The sequence below is a fragment of the Falco cherrug genome, chromosome 8, assembly GCF_023634085.1.
Source record: "Falco cherrug isolate bFalChe1 chromosome 8, bFalChe1.pri, whole genome shotgun sequence".
NCBI lineage: Eukaryota > Metazoa > Chordata > Aves > Falconiformes > Falconidae > Falco > Falco cherrug.
The window spans coordinates 60,632,508-60,650,994 of record NC_073704.1 but is presented as its reverse complement, the minus strand read 5'-3'; the positions used below and the strand labels follow the sequence as shown (position 1 = coordinate 60,650,994).

At 42.5% G+C, this 18,487-nt stretch overlaps 1 protein-coding gene across 1 annotated transcript in view; it reads left to right on the top strand.

Annotated features, from left to right (window-relative positions):
- SPOCK1 (SPARC (osteonectin), cwcv and kazal like domains proteoglycan 1) overlaps window positions 1–9,783 on the top strand; it is a 324,364-nt gene extending 314,581 nt beyond the window's left edge. The window contains exons 10-11 of the mRNA XM_055719376.1: window positions 4,188–4,325; window positions 5,354–9,783. Coding sequence (XP_055575351.1) covers window positions 4,188–4,325; window positions 5,354–5,544 — 329 coding nt within the window. The 3' untranslated portion in view covers window positions 5,545–9,783. The remainder of the gene's footprint in view (window positions 1–4,187; window positions 4,326–5,353) is intronic.
- The last annotated feature ends 8,704 nt before the right edge of the window (window positions 9,784–18,487 follow it).

Genomic DNA, 18,487 nt, shown 5'->3' with positions numbered 1-18,487 from the left:
GCTCTCAGATTTTAGCCTGATGTTTCTAGATACTCATTAACACACCATGCAAACGGAGCTGCTGCAAAGCTCGTCTTTGCCAAACCCTGCCATCCCCGGATGCCACTGCCATTTGGCCTCGGGGTTCAGTTCCTCATGAACAATCCCAACCTGGATTTGTGGGTTTAAAATAAGAATAAACATTCCCAAAGGCCACAGGGACTATGGTTTAGTTCCATCATCCTCTCACAGAAAGTTCACATAAAGATTAAGATGTTTCAGAGCTACAGCTCCTGCTGTTCATAGCTGTGGGAGCGAAGGGAGGATTGATTGCTCAGTTGCATGTGTGCTCCATTCAATGAATATTTTGCATTTGTGTTCAAATGCGTGTAGTGGCAGGGGGAGTCATGGTGTTCTCTGTCTCATGAGTGTCATGATTTTCAGAGCCACCTAAAAGAATAAGAAGCCCAGTTCTGAATAGATAGCTTTGGCTATCCCGTATTTGTTTTATGCTTTGCTGTTATTTGCTATATGCAGTAAATGTCATCTGGGTTGAAACATAAGTGGTTTGTTCCGATGTGCAGGGAAAAATGATGGCTGTGCTGCAGGTAGTACAACATGCAGGCAGTTGTAGCGTGTCACTGGGGTCTGATCACAATAGCAGGAGTAAAATGATGAAGTAAAAGCAGTGAGAATGGTCCCTTACCACAAATAACTTCTAGTCAACTGTATTAAAAAAAAAAAAAAAACATGACGGATGAAAGTGGCTAAGCTCAATAAGTAGTGTCAGGCATAAGGTGTTCCACAAGCTAAAAAATTCTAATACAGAGAGGAACTCTTTGCTTCACCTACTTTGAAAGTCTGCTTGCATAATGGCACCTGTCTGTGAGATTCTAATCTGATCTCATAGCTATTTATACAGCAGAAAACATTGTCTTTTCTCTTCACTGACTGAAAAAAACATGCAAATGGAAACCAAAACATACACGTGACAAAGAACATGCTTGTAGCAACAACAAAGAATTTAAAAGAGAGATTAATATTTTCAGAGAAAATAACCTTTAATTATTCTCTTCCCTTCTCTGTCCCTGACATACAGAGCACAACATTTACAGTCTGGGCAGTATGCATGTAGAAGATTTCTGTTAACTTGTATCCATTGATAAAAATGATGACTTTTGATATTTTGTTCTCTATATATTTTTCAAAACACATGACTGTTGCAACAAAGTACTTCAAAGCCATTGCCATTAGATATGTTGAATTTGGAGGCTTTCAAATAGAGTCTAGCATCCCAGGGGACTGAATTAAAAAGTAAACAGCACTATTCATCTTTTCCTACCAGATTTATCTAGAGTACAATTAACTGCAGAGAGTGTACTTTTAGAGCATGCAACTGTGCAGCCTGATAATGCTTCTCCCACATCACTAAGGTAATAAATTTTGCTCCCGTCACTATTTTCTTCTGTATCAGCCCTGTGAATTCAGCTAATATAATAGCTAATACAGGGAGCTGTGTGCTGGCTAGCACTTAATTCTGTCAGGCTTTTACCTGTGTGCTTCACTATCTTTAGCATGTAATTATTCTCCCCATATTCTCTGAGGAAGGGGAGTATTATATAGATAAGGGAATGTTGCCAAAAAAAAAAAAAAAAAGGAGATATAGGTCTGGATCCATAAAGAGGATATAGAAACAGTGCTGTTCAAGTTTGTGTGGAAGAATTAAATACTCCATGGGACAAAGAGAGGGGGGGTAAGCAGAATTCAGTAGCCTGAGGCAGTTCAGTGGGGAGTGACTAACATTTTGTAGGGCTTAATAGCAAAGCTGGTCCTCCAGCGGTCCTCTCCACACTTGTCGGGAAGCACTGGCTGTGCAAGAACCTCTGGAGAGGGAAAGTCCTTTCTCCTTCCAAAGTCTACAGATGTTCTCTGATGCCAAACTAAATAATAGGGTGAAATTTCCCCACTAAATGGGCTGCCTGGATGCCATGCTCCGGAGTAGCAGAACGTGTGGCCAGAGCTTATTTCTAATGAAGGCAGGGGCTGATTTCTGTAGGATTTACAGGATGTATCATCACGCCATACAACACGTGCTCCCAGTGACTCTCCATCCTCACCACGTTGTCACCTGCATCTGACACATTGGAGAGGACATGCTATAATCTTCCCTCTGATAGTTGGCAAATACTGTGACATTAGTATGCATAGCTAAATATCTAAAGCTCCAGCGTTACATGCAAATTGGCACAAATTTCCCATGCGGAAGGAAAAGTACCTTCTACTCCAACCAAAGTGTGGATCCTCCCCACACACAGTTATGTTGGCAGTGAGCCTGGGTCATGATTTATTTTTTAAATTTACGGCTTTTACAGGCAGTGTGGAACATTTTAATACCTTACAAGGAAAACAGTGAAAGTATGCAAAAAGGTCTGTTCCAAAGAAGGCAAAGGTTGCATTGCCCAAGGAAAAAGGACAGTTTAAAATGCAGAGGCCATTCTCTGCTCACCCCGCAATGCCACTCAGGTTCCCCCTTCGATTCTTTCCTGGAGCCAGATGCTCATTTGAGGTAACAGAAGAGCTCTAGTGACACGGGTACAGCCATGCTGACTCGCAGCGGTGCAAATCAGCACCTGAGACTTTTTCCAAGGTTGTGTGTAGTCTGATAAACACCTGGAGTGCTTAACAAGGAGAGGACATGAGCATAAATATGAAAAAAACCTTTCTTAATCAATATTGAAATAAAGAGCTGAACGGTGAGCACTGACTTACAATAACCTGCAAAGGCGAGTATGCAGAGTTATTAGAACCATTTTTTTTTTTATAAATAGTGAAAGTGAGTCTTTGGTAGCCATCGGTGTGCTTATATTTGTACGTGAACATAATGGTGGTACCTATAAGCAAACCTACTATAAGTGTTTTGAAGTTATTTAAAATACTCTCACTAATGGATGTGAAGTGGTCTCCAAAAGTGATCCGATGACAAAGATTTCTGCAGATTTCTGTTCTCATCTTCCATACCTGTGTTAGTGGCACTCAAATATTAGACAAGATCTGCAGCACAATGAATTTGGAAATTCAAGGATTCTCTTTATGGGGGGGATGTGTGTGTGAGAGAGAGAGAGAGAGATTGACTGACTTCCACTTCTATGTCTTATATACGAAATTTCGTGACATTTGGGCAGCACCTTTCATTCATTTTTTCTGTGAGATGTTGTGCAAAGAGCTCCTTTGACACATGAACTGTCTGAAGAGATGCTAGACACATGTTAAAAAACTTAACTGCATTACCAGTAAATCACTGGTATCTTTGACAACAGAGAAAAATACTTTCTCAAAAATCATTTGAAACAGGAAACTTGGGGGCAAGGGAGGGTTTCTGCCATGTGTCAAACTGAAGCAATTGGCAAAGAAGGGAAAATGACTGTGCTGACCTCCCCCGGGAGTAAAGCTAACTCGTCTCGGAGGACAAGAGGGCTTTTCATATTGAAGTACATTTGCTGTATCTGCTGAAAATGGTGGGAACAATAACACAGGTTTCTCCTGAGAGGTTCCCTGTCTGCAGAGGCCAGACTGAACCACGGTCTACAAGGCTGAACTATTTTGGTTTTATTGTGAGACAAATCTTGGGCTTCAAATCCAAAGACTGACTGACTTCAAATCCTGTTATCCCTGTCTGTAAAGCTTGTGCATTACTTGTCCTTTATATGTGGGAACTCTCAGTAAGTCAGAAGTTGTGCTTGAGATGAGTATGAATAGCAAGCAGATGGCAGATCGCTTCCAGGGATAATTACAGTGTTGTGGAAAGACTTATATGATAAACACTGAAAGAGTGCAAATGGAAGGGAAATGCAGAATTAATGAAGTTGGGGTAATAATCCAGTTGGGAAGAAAAGTTTAAAACCAGGAGTTAAATCTGAAAAGGGCTCTGCGGGAATATTAATCATCCAGGGGCAGACTGATCCTGTCTCTAGTACCGTATGGCATCACCTCCATGTGCTACATATATGCAAACATTTATGCACTGTGCAGTGACCAGGGTTAAAACAGTTAACCATACAGATTTCTGCTCCCTTTTAGGCACCAGATAATCACATGTATTTTCTTGCCAACGTTGTGAAGATTTCCATGTCATTAAGTGACAAGTTCATAGTACTGTATTTGGTCCTACAAAGGCTTGCATTACTGATTATACCTTATATTTTATTCAGGTGCTTTCATCCCACGGTGCAATGAAGAAGGTTATTACAAAGCCACTCAGTGCCATGGCAGCACAGGGCAGTGCTGGTGTGTTGATAAGTATGGGAACGAGATCGCCGGCTCAAGAAAGCAAGGAACAGTCAGTTGTGGTGAGTAATGATGTGCTTTCCTCAGACAACAAAGGAATTAACACTGTTGTAAACCCTGCTGTTGCTGTATGATGGAGTGTGATAACAGAAGTAACAACAAGGAAACATGACTACCGGTGTTCAAAGTGCTCCTGTATTTTCCTATTCCGACTGCAAATGGGGCCCTTGTATACATGTTGGTCCTGGGGACTGGAGGGCTGCAGCAGAAGTTAACAGGCAGTAACCACTGGTAAGAAGGTATTTTTGCTACCAGCCTGGAAATTGATATTAAATATGATATTAAATTAAAGCTATGGGATTGCTATGCATGGTTATTAAACATATTGTTCTGTATAGTCTGGAACATTTACTGGGACTTCATGAGTAATGTCTTTTCAAACAAAGGAAGGCCCAAATGTGTAAAATTTTATAAATTAATAACCAAGCCCTATAAAATTGCTGACGGGACACTATTACGCAGATTTGTGAAATCACCAATTAGCTGTTATACCTAGGCAAGCAAGATTTCAGCCGTATTGCTTCCGAGTGCGTCAGCGATGGCTGTGGATGCAGCTTTCTTCTTTGAGAGGGGGCAGGAAAAGCAGCGACCTGGAGGGTCTGAGATGCCAGAATCGCATCACAGATGTTAGGCTCAATAGCTACATTTGCAGACCGTGGTTTATGCACTCAAGTAAAATCAATTTGTAGAATATTTTTAGCCTGGTTTACAGAGCTGTGGTGGGATGAAGATATTTCATCACAAGTAATGATTTTCTGGCCTGCATGCGTGTGAACTGAGACTCTTTGGTCAAGTCTCTAGGAGGAAGGTGATGCAGAGTTTTTTACGCGAGTAAGATTTTCGGAGTAAATTGATATATCTTCATCCCAGTTCAGGATGAAAACTGAAATTTAAGGTTATTTATGACCAGCTGAACCAATGAATTTTAAAAGTAACATTGCAAGTGAGTGTGGCTTAATGACAAGGGAGGGGATGAACACAGGGTTTGGTGTCGTGTGGGGGAATGACCTTGCCTGCTCACCTGTTTCAGAAGAAGAGCAAGAAACCTCAGGGGATTTTGGCAGTGGTGGATCTGTTGTACTGTTGGATGATTTGGAAGAGGAACCTGAAGCAGCAAAAAAAGACAAAGAAGGGAAGCTGAAGATTCATGTAAGAGCAGCTAATGAAGATGATGAAGATGAAGATGATGATAAGGATGATGAAATTGGCTATATATGGTAGTGCCCATCATAATGAGGACTCACGTTTTGCACAATATTGCAAATCACATCATATCTCTGCAATTGTATCTGAGAGTACCTGGCACAAATATTCCCTCTCTACCGAGTTTAATTTTGTATAGTCTATTTAATTTGGAAGACAACTGGTTTTTTTTCCAGCAAGGACTGTTTGAATACAGCTTTCATTCAGTTGGTTTGGGGGATTTTTGTTCTATCCACGGGGCAATGAGTTTTGTTTTAGAAACATTTCATATCTTAATCCTCACACAGCTTATGAAATACATCCTGTGAAAGAAGAATGCAGAAGGGGCTCAACAAACCACTAAAAGGCTTAGAAGCCCTTCTCATGTTAGAGAATTTGTGTCATATCAGAAACAGTTTTTTTCTTTCATGAAGAAAGAGAAGTAGGTGCCTCATTTTTTAGTCCCTATTAGAACTAGTTGTGTTCCAGTAAAGAGTAAGTCTTTTTGGATAGTGACTTCTGGCTGCCCAGCACCAGGCGTTTCATCCAGAAGTCCCACCGGGGTGCAGATCAGCTCACTGACACTATTTGCTTACAGAACATGACCTTGATCCTAAGAGATGCTGAGAACCTGCAATTCTTATGGACCCAGCCCTACAAGCAGGGAACAGAATCCACCTGCCTTTCAGGGCGTTTAAGGAAAGAGTGTTTTATGGATTTGTAGCATCGTAACCACCTCCATAGTTATTCCTCAGCTTCTGTTGGAACTCGTTTGCACTGAGAGTGGCACTGGCATCGCACAGGCAGCCTCTTCCTCCTGCCACACACTAGGGATCTGCCTGTTCTTCATTTACTCTTAGCAATCCTTCATTCCGAAGTTACAAAGCTGTCAAAGACATTAACCATCAGAAGTGATAAGCTGTCGTTCCTTTAATTGAAGTAGTTCATATTTATTTGGCCTGTTTAAAAAAGCAACTTTAGGTGGTCATGTTTCAAAAGCATAACCCATTTGCTCCGTGTGACAAGCTGCACACTCATGATACACACACATAAAAGAGAACGGTATTAAAATACAATCTGTGATTCCCTCAGCATCTCCCATGTATTGATGGCTCTTCAATTATGTCACAGCATATTGAAATTAAATTATTTGCTGTTCCTTTCCTGTTGCAGTTCTCTGATGCACTAATGTACTGTGGTGACCTTTTTCTTGGTTTTGCTGTTTTCAGAAACAGTAAGAGGTACCTTAACCCCACTCTTGCATTAGGATGCAGATGTATTTCAGCAGTGCCTGTGATTTGCCTGTGAGTTATTTTGCAGAATGAAAAATGTGCTTATTACACAAGAAACTAATTAGATTGATTTTTTTCCCCCTCTGAGTTAGTTTTGGATATAGAGGTGGAAACAGTATGGAGTTAAAACATGGCTGGTTACGTATTCACTCAAAAGCAGGAAAATACTGTGCTGGTGGACAGAAGTCAATTTTTTAGGGACACTGGCCCAAGGGCTGTGGTCCTCAGCCCCTCTCTAAAGCCAATGCCCCCCTCCCCCTCTGTGCTGGAGGACCTCTGCTTTCAGACACGATCAGAAGAGCAATACAGAAGAGGAACTCCTTTCAGACACCGTGTGTTGCAGGAGCTTAGTTGTTTTCTCCTCTTTCATTTCCTATTTGTCTTGATCAATGACCTGAGAACAAAGAGCAAGCCTGCATAATTGTTATTAATGCAGAAGGATGTGTAAAATCATGAGGAATTTGTTGTGTGTTGTTTCACACCCCACATCCTCCCAAAAATTTGCCATCACAATCATTTGCAAAAGGTCTACAATCCGTCCTGCCTCAAATCCCTTTGGTTTTCTTACAGCCTTTGAAAATTTATTGTAAAATTGTTGTCCATGAGCTGCACAGCACACATACACACACACACACATATGCCTTTTCTACTTGTCTTTCATAGAAAATTGTGGAAAATTGTGCTGACTTGCAAGAGGAACATCTACAAGCAGCATTTCTGTTTCCCTAAATAGTATAGTTTTGTGAGAAGCAATTGAACACCAGCGGTAGCTTGCTTCTCAGAGGTTGTGGCTGGTTTCCTTATGGTATGTTATTAATTAAACCCGTACTGTCTGGGTCTAGCTCTGCTGTCCTGTGCAGGACCTGCCTAAGGCACAGAGCTGACATTTCACTCCGACATAAAGCTGAGGTCTGTAATCAGTAGAGTTACACTTACCCTCCTGACTGGGCTCATTCTCCACACACAACTAGGTGTTTTTCTGCAGTCCCGTGTCCCTTTGCAGCGGCTTGCCCTGGACCTACACCTCACTCCAAAGGCCACGTAGTAAATCCCCTCTCCTGCCCAGCACCTCACCGGGGTAAAGTCTAACCGAGCCCTCGCAGGCAGCTCCAGAGTCGAAAGCGGCAGCCCTCCTGTGTCCCATGCAAACATGCAAGATGGTTAGATAAAAGCTGTTAAATAAGCCTTTAGAGGTGAATGTGGGCTTCCTTCAGTTTACATGAGCTGACATGCCACCACCATCCATTTCGCAGCACCGCTGAGCCTCTCCTAGCTTTAATCTCTCATACACAGCTATTCCCGAGCAGAGCTGGCAGGGCTTACATCTTTCTCTTAAACTATAAAACAATTCCTGTTGCTGGGACTCACCAGCACGGACCTGCTGCGGGTCGCGGTGGAGCAGCGTCATGGCAGCCTGCTGGCCTGCGGTCAGGGTGACACCCCTAGCCAGGGGATCGGGCAGTCGCCTGCTCCACTTGTTCAGCCATTCTTCTGAAGAAGAGCTAGCGCCGGGGGAAAAACGCCATGGTATTGACTGGTTCAGTTGGGTGCGACTACAAGAGAGAGAAAAGGCAGTAGTGTCGGGCCCCGAGGTGTCACAGCCCAGCCAGGAGCAGGGCAGGCAGGCTCCCGGGCTTGGAAGGGCAGCTCGGACTAGGGATTGCTTTAAGAGCAAGTTCCCCAGTATTACAAAGCTATTTAGCAAAGCCCTTGAGCATCCTCCAGTGGCTGGAAGATCTGCAGTCTATATATACCTGTGTATATATGTGTGTCTGTATATATATGTTTATACACATATGTGTGTGCATATGTGTGTTGTGTCCAATTTGGGAAGATGCATTAAGAAAATGTTTTATTTCTTTAAAAGAAAGCAGTGATTCTACCAAGAACCAAGATCTTCCAGATCAAGCCCCTTCCATTCTTCATACTTTGGAAAGAATTTAATTTGCTTCCAGCTTAATTTAACTCCTTTCTTTTTCTTTTTCTTTGTCTTTTTTTTTTTTTTCAAAGCAGTGCTTCCCATCAGCATCAAGTCACTGACATTCCCAACATTTTCTCATTGTGAAAAATGGAATCAGAGTTGTCCCACCCCTTTCAGAGACACAAACCAATTTTTAATCTCATTTTCTTTTCATGTTAGAGACTATGAAATACTGTTAGGTATTGCTTTATGTTTCTTTTAACTACTGTGGTTAAATCAAAATCTTGAGTTCAGGTTTCAGCACAGTTGGGTTTTTTGGGTCATTACTGGCCTTCGCTGTGAACACAAAGAATCCTTTTCCTTTTCTTTGCTTTTTTTTAAGCTATTCTGTACTATTATTTTAAACCATTTGAAGTGTTTATTTAATATTTATTCTACAGTTTATATTGAAAATGTAAAGTTTATATTTAAAACAACACTGTTTGTTAGTGAATGCTTCTCTTTGCCTCTCCAGCCTAGTCTGTTAGTCTCGGTGTACATTTCTGGCATGGGAATATTTTGATATTAGAAGTTTTGTAGCATCTTTCCCCTCAAGCAGCAGATGACATAGATCTAAGGTCACCACTTGATACAGACCATGAGATCGCTCAAGCTTAGCTTCCTACATTTGTTGGCTTTTACTGCAGTCCCTTCTGTATGCCATTCAAGTTCCTTTAATATATAGACTGCTTTGTACAGTTACTATACATCAAAAAGCCCTTTCTACAGTAGGTGGGTTTTGGTCTTTTTATACTTTTCTCAATGCTGTTGATGTCCGTTACTGTTAAATGTGTAGATCTGTAAGGAGAGATCCAAATATTACGTGTTTCAGTTTGATGTCCCTACTGTAGATGGATGTAGACTATCATAGTAAGTAGAATTGCATAGTAAATTCTGAATGCTTTTTCCATAAGGAGTTAAGTGGAATGTGAGCATTTTGCTAACTTTGGTTAACTGTAAATGCTTAACTGTAGTCTGAAATAGTTGCATTTTTGTCCGTCTCAATAAATTTTAATTTGTCTGCGACTCCTTATTGCCTGTCCTGAACTTTATTGAACTTTAAGGATCAAAAATACTGCGGTACCTTGAGTCAGCATTTAATCATACATAGAAACGGATGGTCTTTTATATTTGGTTTATACCTTATACCTCTGTCCAATGTCAGCTGTAATCTGTGAAGCTGAGGTAAGGTCTCTAGAAAGCTCTATTTTAAAAGCAGAAATTAAACCAAACAGAAAGTAATAACTGTACCAAAATCAGAGCTTTTCAAATTACATTAAAATTGATTTTTAAGGAATCTAGCAGGGGCTGGGGGGAAGGGGCGGGGGGAAGCTAGATTTCATTTTTATTTCCTCCCCAGTTTGCAAATCGTGATGTTTTTCTGTCTCTTCTGAAGGTATCCAGGGCAATTCTATAAACACAGCCACAGCGGCCATTATCTACAGTATAAATGAAAACAAAATTATATTGAATACGATTGGAGGGAAGCCATCCTCATTTAGAAATACCTGGGTTTGTGTCTCCATTATTAAATTAGAGCTCCTCTTTAATATTATTAACTAATTTAAACAGCCAACATTATTACAGTGCTAATTACAGAGTTTAAAATGTTATTTCATCACCTTTCCTCTGTATGTGCAATATTAAAGAACCACATGAAAGCACGAAACCTATTTTCAAACATTTGTGCAATTATAATCTCATCGGATAATACATTTATAACTTGTCTGTCCGTACACCATTGGCTGAGTTGTGTCATCTAGTCAGAAACTGCCTTAAATTTCTGTTAAATTGAATGCATTCAGTAGTTTATTTTTACAGTGGATACCACACATTACTTCCAGTACGTTGCATTACCTGAGTCTGAGAACAGATGAGTTTTCCCTTTCCAAAACCACTCTGAGATGCTTGGAAGTGTTTGATCACCCATGTTAGCGTGATTCAGCTGTGCCAGATGTCCAGCACTGTGGCACTGAGGGCTGGAAGGCAAGCAAACCAAATCTAAAACGTAACGCGAGTTGCAAATTTTAGTTGTTGGGCAGGGTTAATGATTGGAGTTTTCTTTTTTCTAATATACCTTCTAGATTCAAAATTGTAGGTGTCTTACAAGCTTTGTTTTGTATTAATTACACGTGCATAGCTAGGTATGCATACACACACACCTCTTTTCTATACACAAATGTACGTGTACATGTATACACACATACACACAGAGTATTTGTGTGTGCGTATATATATCACACACTGTTATGACCACCTGTGCCACAGTATTCTGGGGGAGCGAGGGGGAGCTCATAAGGAGCATGGGGACTGAACCCCCCGTTGGCCCGGCCAGCTGCCTCTGAGGAGCTGCTCTGCAGCAAACTGGCAGCTCCCTCCTGCTAACACCTTCCTGCTTCGGTCACTGCTGTCTTTAGACTCTCCTAGGTTTGGGATAGCCACTTCTGGGAATTCCTTCCATGCTTCAGATAAGGTTGAGCTGGTGTTTGATCACCCATACTAATCTCCTCTGTAACAACTTCTGCTGGGCTAAATGCTATGAATTAGTACTTGATTTCAAACATTAAAATACTCCTAGTAGATTATTATGTCCTACCTGTCATGTCTTGATAAGCTGTGTTGATTTATATTTCGCTTTTCCATGATTCTGTCCTCCATTCTGGATGAGGATCTTGGACTAATTTTCATTAACTCACTGCCAGGGGCTGCAGCCTTTGCTTCCTTAGTGATACTGAAGAGTGTCTGCAGCTGAAACATTGCTCCAGGTAATGCAAAGGCAAAAGGTCAGTTTGGCCTTAAGGTAAAATGATCAGCAGAGGTGGCTCTTACCTGGAGGACAGGGGCGTCCATCTGCAGCCAAACATTGTACTTTGCATCCTCAGTAAAATCTGCCATACCGGGTAGTACCGCACTGGTGGGGGTCGACACGTCTGCATGGAAAGGGACACACATGACAAAGTTACAAGATTAACCATTTACAAAGAAATAGCCTTTCCCACCACCCCCTGGTTTCCAATATATTACTATTTCCCTTTCCTTACTGATAGTATTTTGCTAATGACTATACCATTCTTGGGTTGTTCTGTGAAACCTCCACTGTGAGATGCACACATACACTTACACACATACACACACACACACGCTCAGACTTTTATTTTCTTTATAACAATTTTTTCTGTTGAGAACCTCACCAGCTATAAAACAGTAGCATTAATGCTTTCACTGATGATTAGTTTCATTTTTCCTTAAATACTGACAGTCAAAGGGTGAGATATTAAAAAGAAAAATCATGTCACAACAGCTTTGCACACTGTACGGCTTTTTGAATAGATTAAAAAGAGGCAGAGAGCTATTAATAAGCTTTTGACTTTCAAAGCACTCCCATCTTTGAAACTAGACCGACTAGGAGAGGGTGGGGGAGGCAGAGTGGAGAGCAGGCTTTGTACACTCTTGGCAAAAGCAAAACAAACGGTGAAACTAATAGATTTCGGTAAGCTGTGAAGGAGAGGGACAGACCCTGAGCACAGGCACAGCAGCCCACCCGCTGCTTTCAGGACAGAGCCTGCTCCCATGGGAAATTCCCACTGGCTTGAGCGGGTCAGGATGAGCCCGTCACAACCCACAAACTGCAGAGGCAGGTTCCTGCCACGGGCTGGGTTGGTCCTGTCCCCTGTGTGCAATATCTAGTAACTGTTTGAAATGCATCCCTGAAAACTAGGATTAAAAAAAAAAAAAAAAAAAAAAGCAACCCACAAACCGCAGAGTGGCACTCCAGGAGGAAGGGAAGAGCGAGGCCAGAAGCAAATTCTGATTTTGCCAGCACTATATCAGCCCAGTAATGAGGCAGAGGTATGTAAAAAGCTCTTATGTGTGCATTCAGCAGTTGTGAAGCCACCCTCCCAGCTGTAGCTGTGCAAGAAACCCCTCTGCTGACAACAGATTTAGGAAGAAATATGGTGCCTGGCAGCTACTGGTCTTGACTATCAACTTCTTTCACATATCACTATAAATTCCTGCAATTTCGTGCTAAAGGGTTGGGCAGAGAGCGAGTTTGTAAAGAAAACTTAAAATGCAGGGTCTTTGCCAGGTAGTAACTGCCTTTTCTCATCTATAGTTACTCAATAAAAATCATTGCTGGAGCATGACTCTACTTCCATTCCCAGCCAATACATTTGCAATCTGGCCCTTAAACATGGGAAAATCGACCCCAGAGCATATTGCTGGAGGAAAGGTCCAAAAGCACATTGGTTTGTGCTTTGGAAACATATTACCGCTGAAATTATTTGCAGATTTTGAGAGACTTACAGATTTTGACACCGGTTTTTCTCTCTTGAATATCACAAATCCAGTTAATGCAAATATATGCAGGTAAGAGTCCGTACAACTAAGAGCATACACACACAGCTTTGCTCCATCCCAGATGATGTACCAATTTATCAGAACTGGCAAGGAATTGACCTAAATAACTTTTAGCCTAAAGTAAAATTAAATAAAACTGAGACTGTAACAAGATGTAGGTTTTCACAGATTAATGTCGGCTATCAAAATACTTTGGGTTACAAGAGGCTATTACAGAAGATCAATATTCCCACTGCTTTTGGTACAAGTGGCATAAGAATCCAACACCTACAGCGAGCCGTGCTGGTTGTTAGTGACACTGATGCTGCAGCTCACCTCCACGCCTACTGCGATAGCTGCCGCTCGGGCAAGAAGAGACGGCATGCAAATAAATACATCTGCTAAAGTCCTCCCTTGTCACATACCACATCAGCCAGCTTTGAAAGGTGGGCACTATTCAGTTACACAGAAGGAATTACCATAGATTTATTTTGGCAAGCCATAAAGTACAATTTGGCTCAGCTGCCTGTAGCAGTAGAGGCAAACATCAGGCTGGTTGTTAAACTACCCAAAATAACCCCGATATCCTCTCAGAGCAGGGCTGTCATCCCATCTAGTCTCAAGTCCAGTTTCCATCCTCAGCTGAAATTATTCTCTCCTGATTCTTCTGTAGGGTTTGGGGTTTTTTCTTCTTTTTTTTTTTTTTTTTTTTAATTTTGTCCCCAAGCCTCTGCGTTAATTAAGTTTTAACAATGAGCTGTATCACTGTAGAATAGGATATCTGATTGCTCATCTGTTTTACATAATTGATTAATTAATAACCTTGCTAATTAAGTCTCATGAAATCCTCTGTTAAACTGGAGCAAGGCTACATCCCAAGCCATCACTTGTAGGGGTACATTAAAATCAGGACATTTTGGCTGCTCCATCTGCCCCAGGCTCTGTGATGCAAGTCACAGCACAGCATTAACTTAGCGGGGCTTCCGGGCTGCTGGAGAGATGCAGAATTTGGGGTGTGAACATTGTTTTTACCTGTTCCCCAAAATTTCAAAGCTTCTCCCCCTTTTTTTCCTTCTCCACCTGCAGCTACTCCTTGCATCTGTGAACTCCAGGGTTGCCTCTCTCTTGCTTTACACCACCAGCCACCGCTCACGTTGCACAGAGTGGTACAGCCCCCCAGCCAAATTTAGCTAAGCAACGCTTTCTCCCACTTTTGGCCAAGTGTGAGTGCCAGCACAGCTATAAAATAAAGTGGGAAAGCAACCCTCCCCTCCCACCACCTGAAAAACTGCATCGTGAGCGCTTCTCAAAGGCACTGTGTTCAACACGATGTGACCTACATCTTTTCTCGGGAGCAATCACAGCTGAAATAAAGCATAACATGATGGATTCTGTGCTATTAAATGGAAGAGGACTATCCATGGAAATAACCACTGACAATAGTTCGCATTTTAATGTAATTTCCCTTTTTCTTATTACCCCTAGACGTGGAGCACAATGTATTTCTACCACGTGACACCATCTGCCAGCCAGCAGCAAGGCGGGGGGTGAAATCTTTGCCTTAAACACTGCTCGGGTGAGGGTGCTTTCTAGACAAGCTTCAATCAGAGCAAGCAGCAAATCTTTTCCCTCAATCTGCCCACTAAGGAAATGTTTTCTCAGTCCTAACCCACTTAAATCTACCTAGACATAAACCCACAGCAATTTCACCAAACGCTGGAGGATTTAATCCACCCACAGAGGGCAGGTGAGCAGGGACCTTCCTGTGGTGCTCTGGGCAATGAGCTAAATATGTCCTAAGAGAAACCAACCATATACTGAACCAGTATATGAAGGTCATCCCTCACCTTTGTTTTCAGAAGTCAAGAATCACCCAGGAGGCCAGGATGTAAATCCGCCAGCCCTCATCCATCCCAAATCTCTTCCCACACCACTTGGTCCATCCTCTCCCGCTTCTTTATAACGTCTGCAGCAGTGTCTGAACCTCATCCCTAATTCAGGCTGCAGTCCCACTTGTGCTGAAGGGTCTTGGCACAGGCTGGTCTTGATGAGAATTTAATCCCAAGGATCTGGAAAGGATTTAGGACCTGGAAACAAAGAGATGGGTTAAAATCCTACGCAGTGGGCAAAAAAACTGTATTGATACATGCATCTGCAGAAGAAGCTAGGGACAGCGACTATTTATTTCTGAGTATCGCAAGGATTCCTGAGACATCAGGGAAGGAGGGGGAAAGTGGAGTGAATCAAGAGACAGGAGTCAGCCATCAAAAGCTCCTTCTAAATGGCTAAATTACAGAAGATAAATGCCATCCCTTTTTTTTTAATCTATCTATAGCGGTCCGAGAAAGGTTGGCAGCATCACTCCTGCCAAGATCATTTGTACATTGGGGTGGAGGTAGGAAGTGGGCTGGTAACGCATCTTACTTCCACACCGCTGGTGAAATTTTTGAGTAATGAATCCAGGAGCTAATCCATCGTGTCTGCCATTTCAGAGAGCTCTGATAACCTCGTCTCTTCTTGTTTTCTTCTCTAAGGCTTCTGCAGATTTACTAACACAAGTTTTCCCTGAAGAGGGATCACATTTCAGGCCTGAAATACTCTGATTATTTACAGTTTGTCACACCGTAATTTATATTTATTGATTGTGGCTCTTACTTACACGTGTTCATTACTTCCTTATTTTAGTCATTTATCCTGCATGTTCCCCCCCACTTTTTCAATTATTTCGCATACTCCATGTTTATCAATTATATTGCCAAGATGCATTTAGAGACCATAATTTGTTTCTAATGCATGATTTTTTGACAGCATGATTTGTTTTCATGTTTGCAGAGAACTTTAAGATGACAGTGACTCTAGGGCAGAGAATTAAAAGTTGTGAAGCTTTTTCCTACGGAGACATACACCATACGCAATATGCATGTTACATCGGCAGCATTTGCTGACCTGCTCAAGTGCACATCGGTTCAGCTCTCGGTGCCACTTCCCTCCTCCCAGGGGAGTGTTAGAAACTCTCAGAAATTCTGTGTGCTCCCTCAGCGGTACTCCCCTGCCAGCCAGCATTGCTGGGTCACTTCAGAGGCTGATAAAGCAGCTTCAATGGGCTGAAAGGGTCGTTGAGCCTTGCCGGCTCTGGCAGACCTCAGGCACGGTGTTCCCTTTGGAGTGATCATCTTTAGTGATGAGGATGAGAGCCCTGCCTGCCCGTTGCTGGGGCTGGCTGAGAAGCAAATGGATCCTCTCCAGCAAAGGACTCTCATGAAGAGGCTCCCTGTTCAGGTGGGGCTGTTAAGTGCACTCCATCTGCTCCAGCCTCGGTGGTCCCTTTGCTTATTAACAGCAGAGAGGGGGTGGTCCTGCTGTCTGGCTTTTGCCTTTGGAGCTTTACAGGCTGCAGTGCTTAGACTGGCGAGGCAGGAAGATCAGGTTTTCAGAAATGAGTGCCAAAAAGCACAAACCTTCCCACCATCCCACAAGGAAGTCATCCAATGTGCTTTGCTCCAGGACTCGCTACCTGTGTTTATTCCTTTACCAAGGCGATCTGGCCTTTCCTACGGATGGTGTCTCCAAAAAGCTGAAGAGATGACAAACGCATTCACTGGTCTCTTAGTGGTCTCTATCTCAGGTCCAGGGTTTGGCAAACGCAGCCTGGCTGCCACCCATACCCTTGTAAGCATCGCAATACTTTAACACATCCATTGCTTTAAGCAGCTCCATGAGATGTCTGGATGCAGCAGGCATACTGGAAAACACTTCAGCTGTTGATCCATCACTTTGCCTCCTCTCCATGCTCATTAGCTGCCAGGGATGAGCCAGTCTGAGTTCTGGCTCTCCAGCACAAAGTCCCTCGGGGTTCCAGCATCCCCCAGGAAATACCCAGCAATGTTCAACCTAAATTTACTGCTCTGCAGCTCCACGTTGTGACAGAGCTCCCAGTTTTAGTCTTGTCCCACCACCAGAATGAAGGAAGAAGAAAGCACTGCTTTGAGTCAGAGGCTCGGTTTCACCGATGTGGCACATTAGGAAGGGAGCAAGTCATCTGCTGGGACGCAGCACAGAAGTGCCAGCTCAGTGGTGGCTCAGGCATGGAGGAAATCTTTTCACCCTTCAGTTCTGAGGCCCAATTTTCAGCAGAAATTCAACCGTGGTTTCTCTGCTGCAGCCCCTAGACCCTTTTACCTCCCTGGTTTCTGTCACTGAACCTATGCCTCAGAGCATTTTGCTCCCGTGATCTGATTTATTCCATCCAGCAAGGCTGCGAGGGACGATTTATGTTATGAGGCCTAAAGCAATCGTGTCTGTTGGCCTCTGAAATCAAATCAGGCTCTGCCTCAGCAAAAGCCCCAGTTAGCTGGGCAGCACTATACTCGTAGCAGGGAGATGTAGCACTTATCTCAAGACTGATTTTAAAAAAAAGGTGGCTAGAAGAGTGGGGGTACATGAAAGGGTTCAGAAAAGGTGAGGCAACAGATGTTCGTTGAACCATTTTCAGGAAAAGTGATGGCTGCTGGACGAGTTTGGTGTCCTCAAAGAAGCGGCTGAGACCTCACGCTAGGTTGTCTTCTTGTTTTTTGTTTCTGCAAATATTTTTGGAGCACATCAGTAGTGCTGGCAACAGCAGATGCGATAAAAGCACAGCCAGGTTAAAGGGAATGTCTTTAAAGGACTGAAAGGCCAAAGCTCCCCCCACTGTGCTCATGTGTGACATCCTTTACATCCCTCCTCTTCCTCCCTGCTTCTGCCTTGCTCCATGCAAAGCCCTTTCCAAAGCATCTCAGTCCCCTGGTGTCCCAAACATCACTTGTCAGCTGTGACCGGCCACAAAACCCAGGCCGAGATGGACCTCCTGAGTTTGCACCTTCAAAAGATATGCAGCTGCCTTGCAAGATGTATTTCGAGACTGAAACATTTCATATTTTTTGACCTAAATGCTGCATTCATGGCTTGCTGAGCCCATTTTAGGCAGCAACTCCTTTCAGAAAAAGCTGAAAATCTCTTTCAAAAACATATTTAAATAAATATTTGGAGAAGGTAAGAGACAGTAAGAATACATTTCTTAAAGTATTTTGGTATAGAAATCAAAGATTTTCACACTGAATTCAATAAACTAGTTTTATAGGGCTCTAGATTTGGAGTTTGGTATACAAAATCAAAAGATTGGAGTCAGAAGCAAATTTTGTAGGATTTTACATGACTAACAAAGAGCATAATCACTTTTCAGAGAAAAAAAAAAGCTGTATGTGTCTTTAAGCTTTGTATAATAAAATTACAAATGGGAGATCAAATGCGATATTTAATTCCTAGATTGGGTACATTAAAAAAAAAAGGTCATTTAGGTTAAAAGAAATGTATTCACTCCTTGGCCAGGGCTGTAAATCAGTGCAGCTCCACT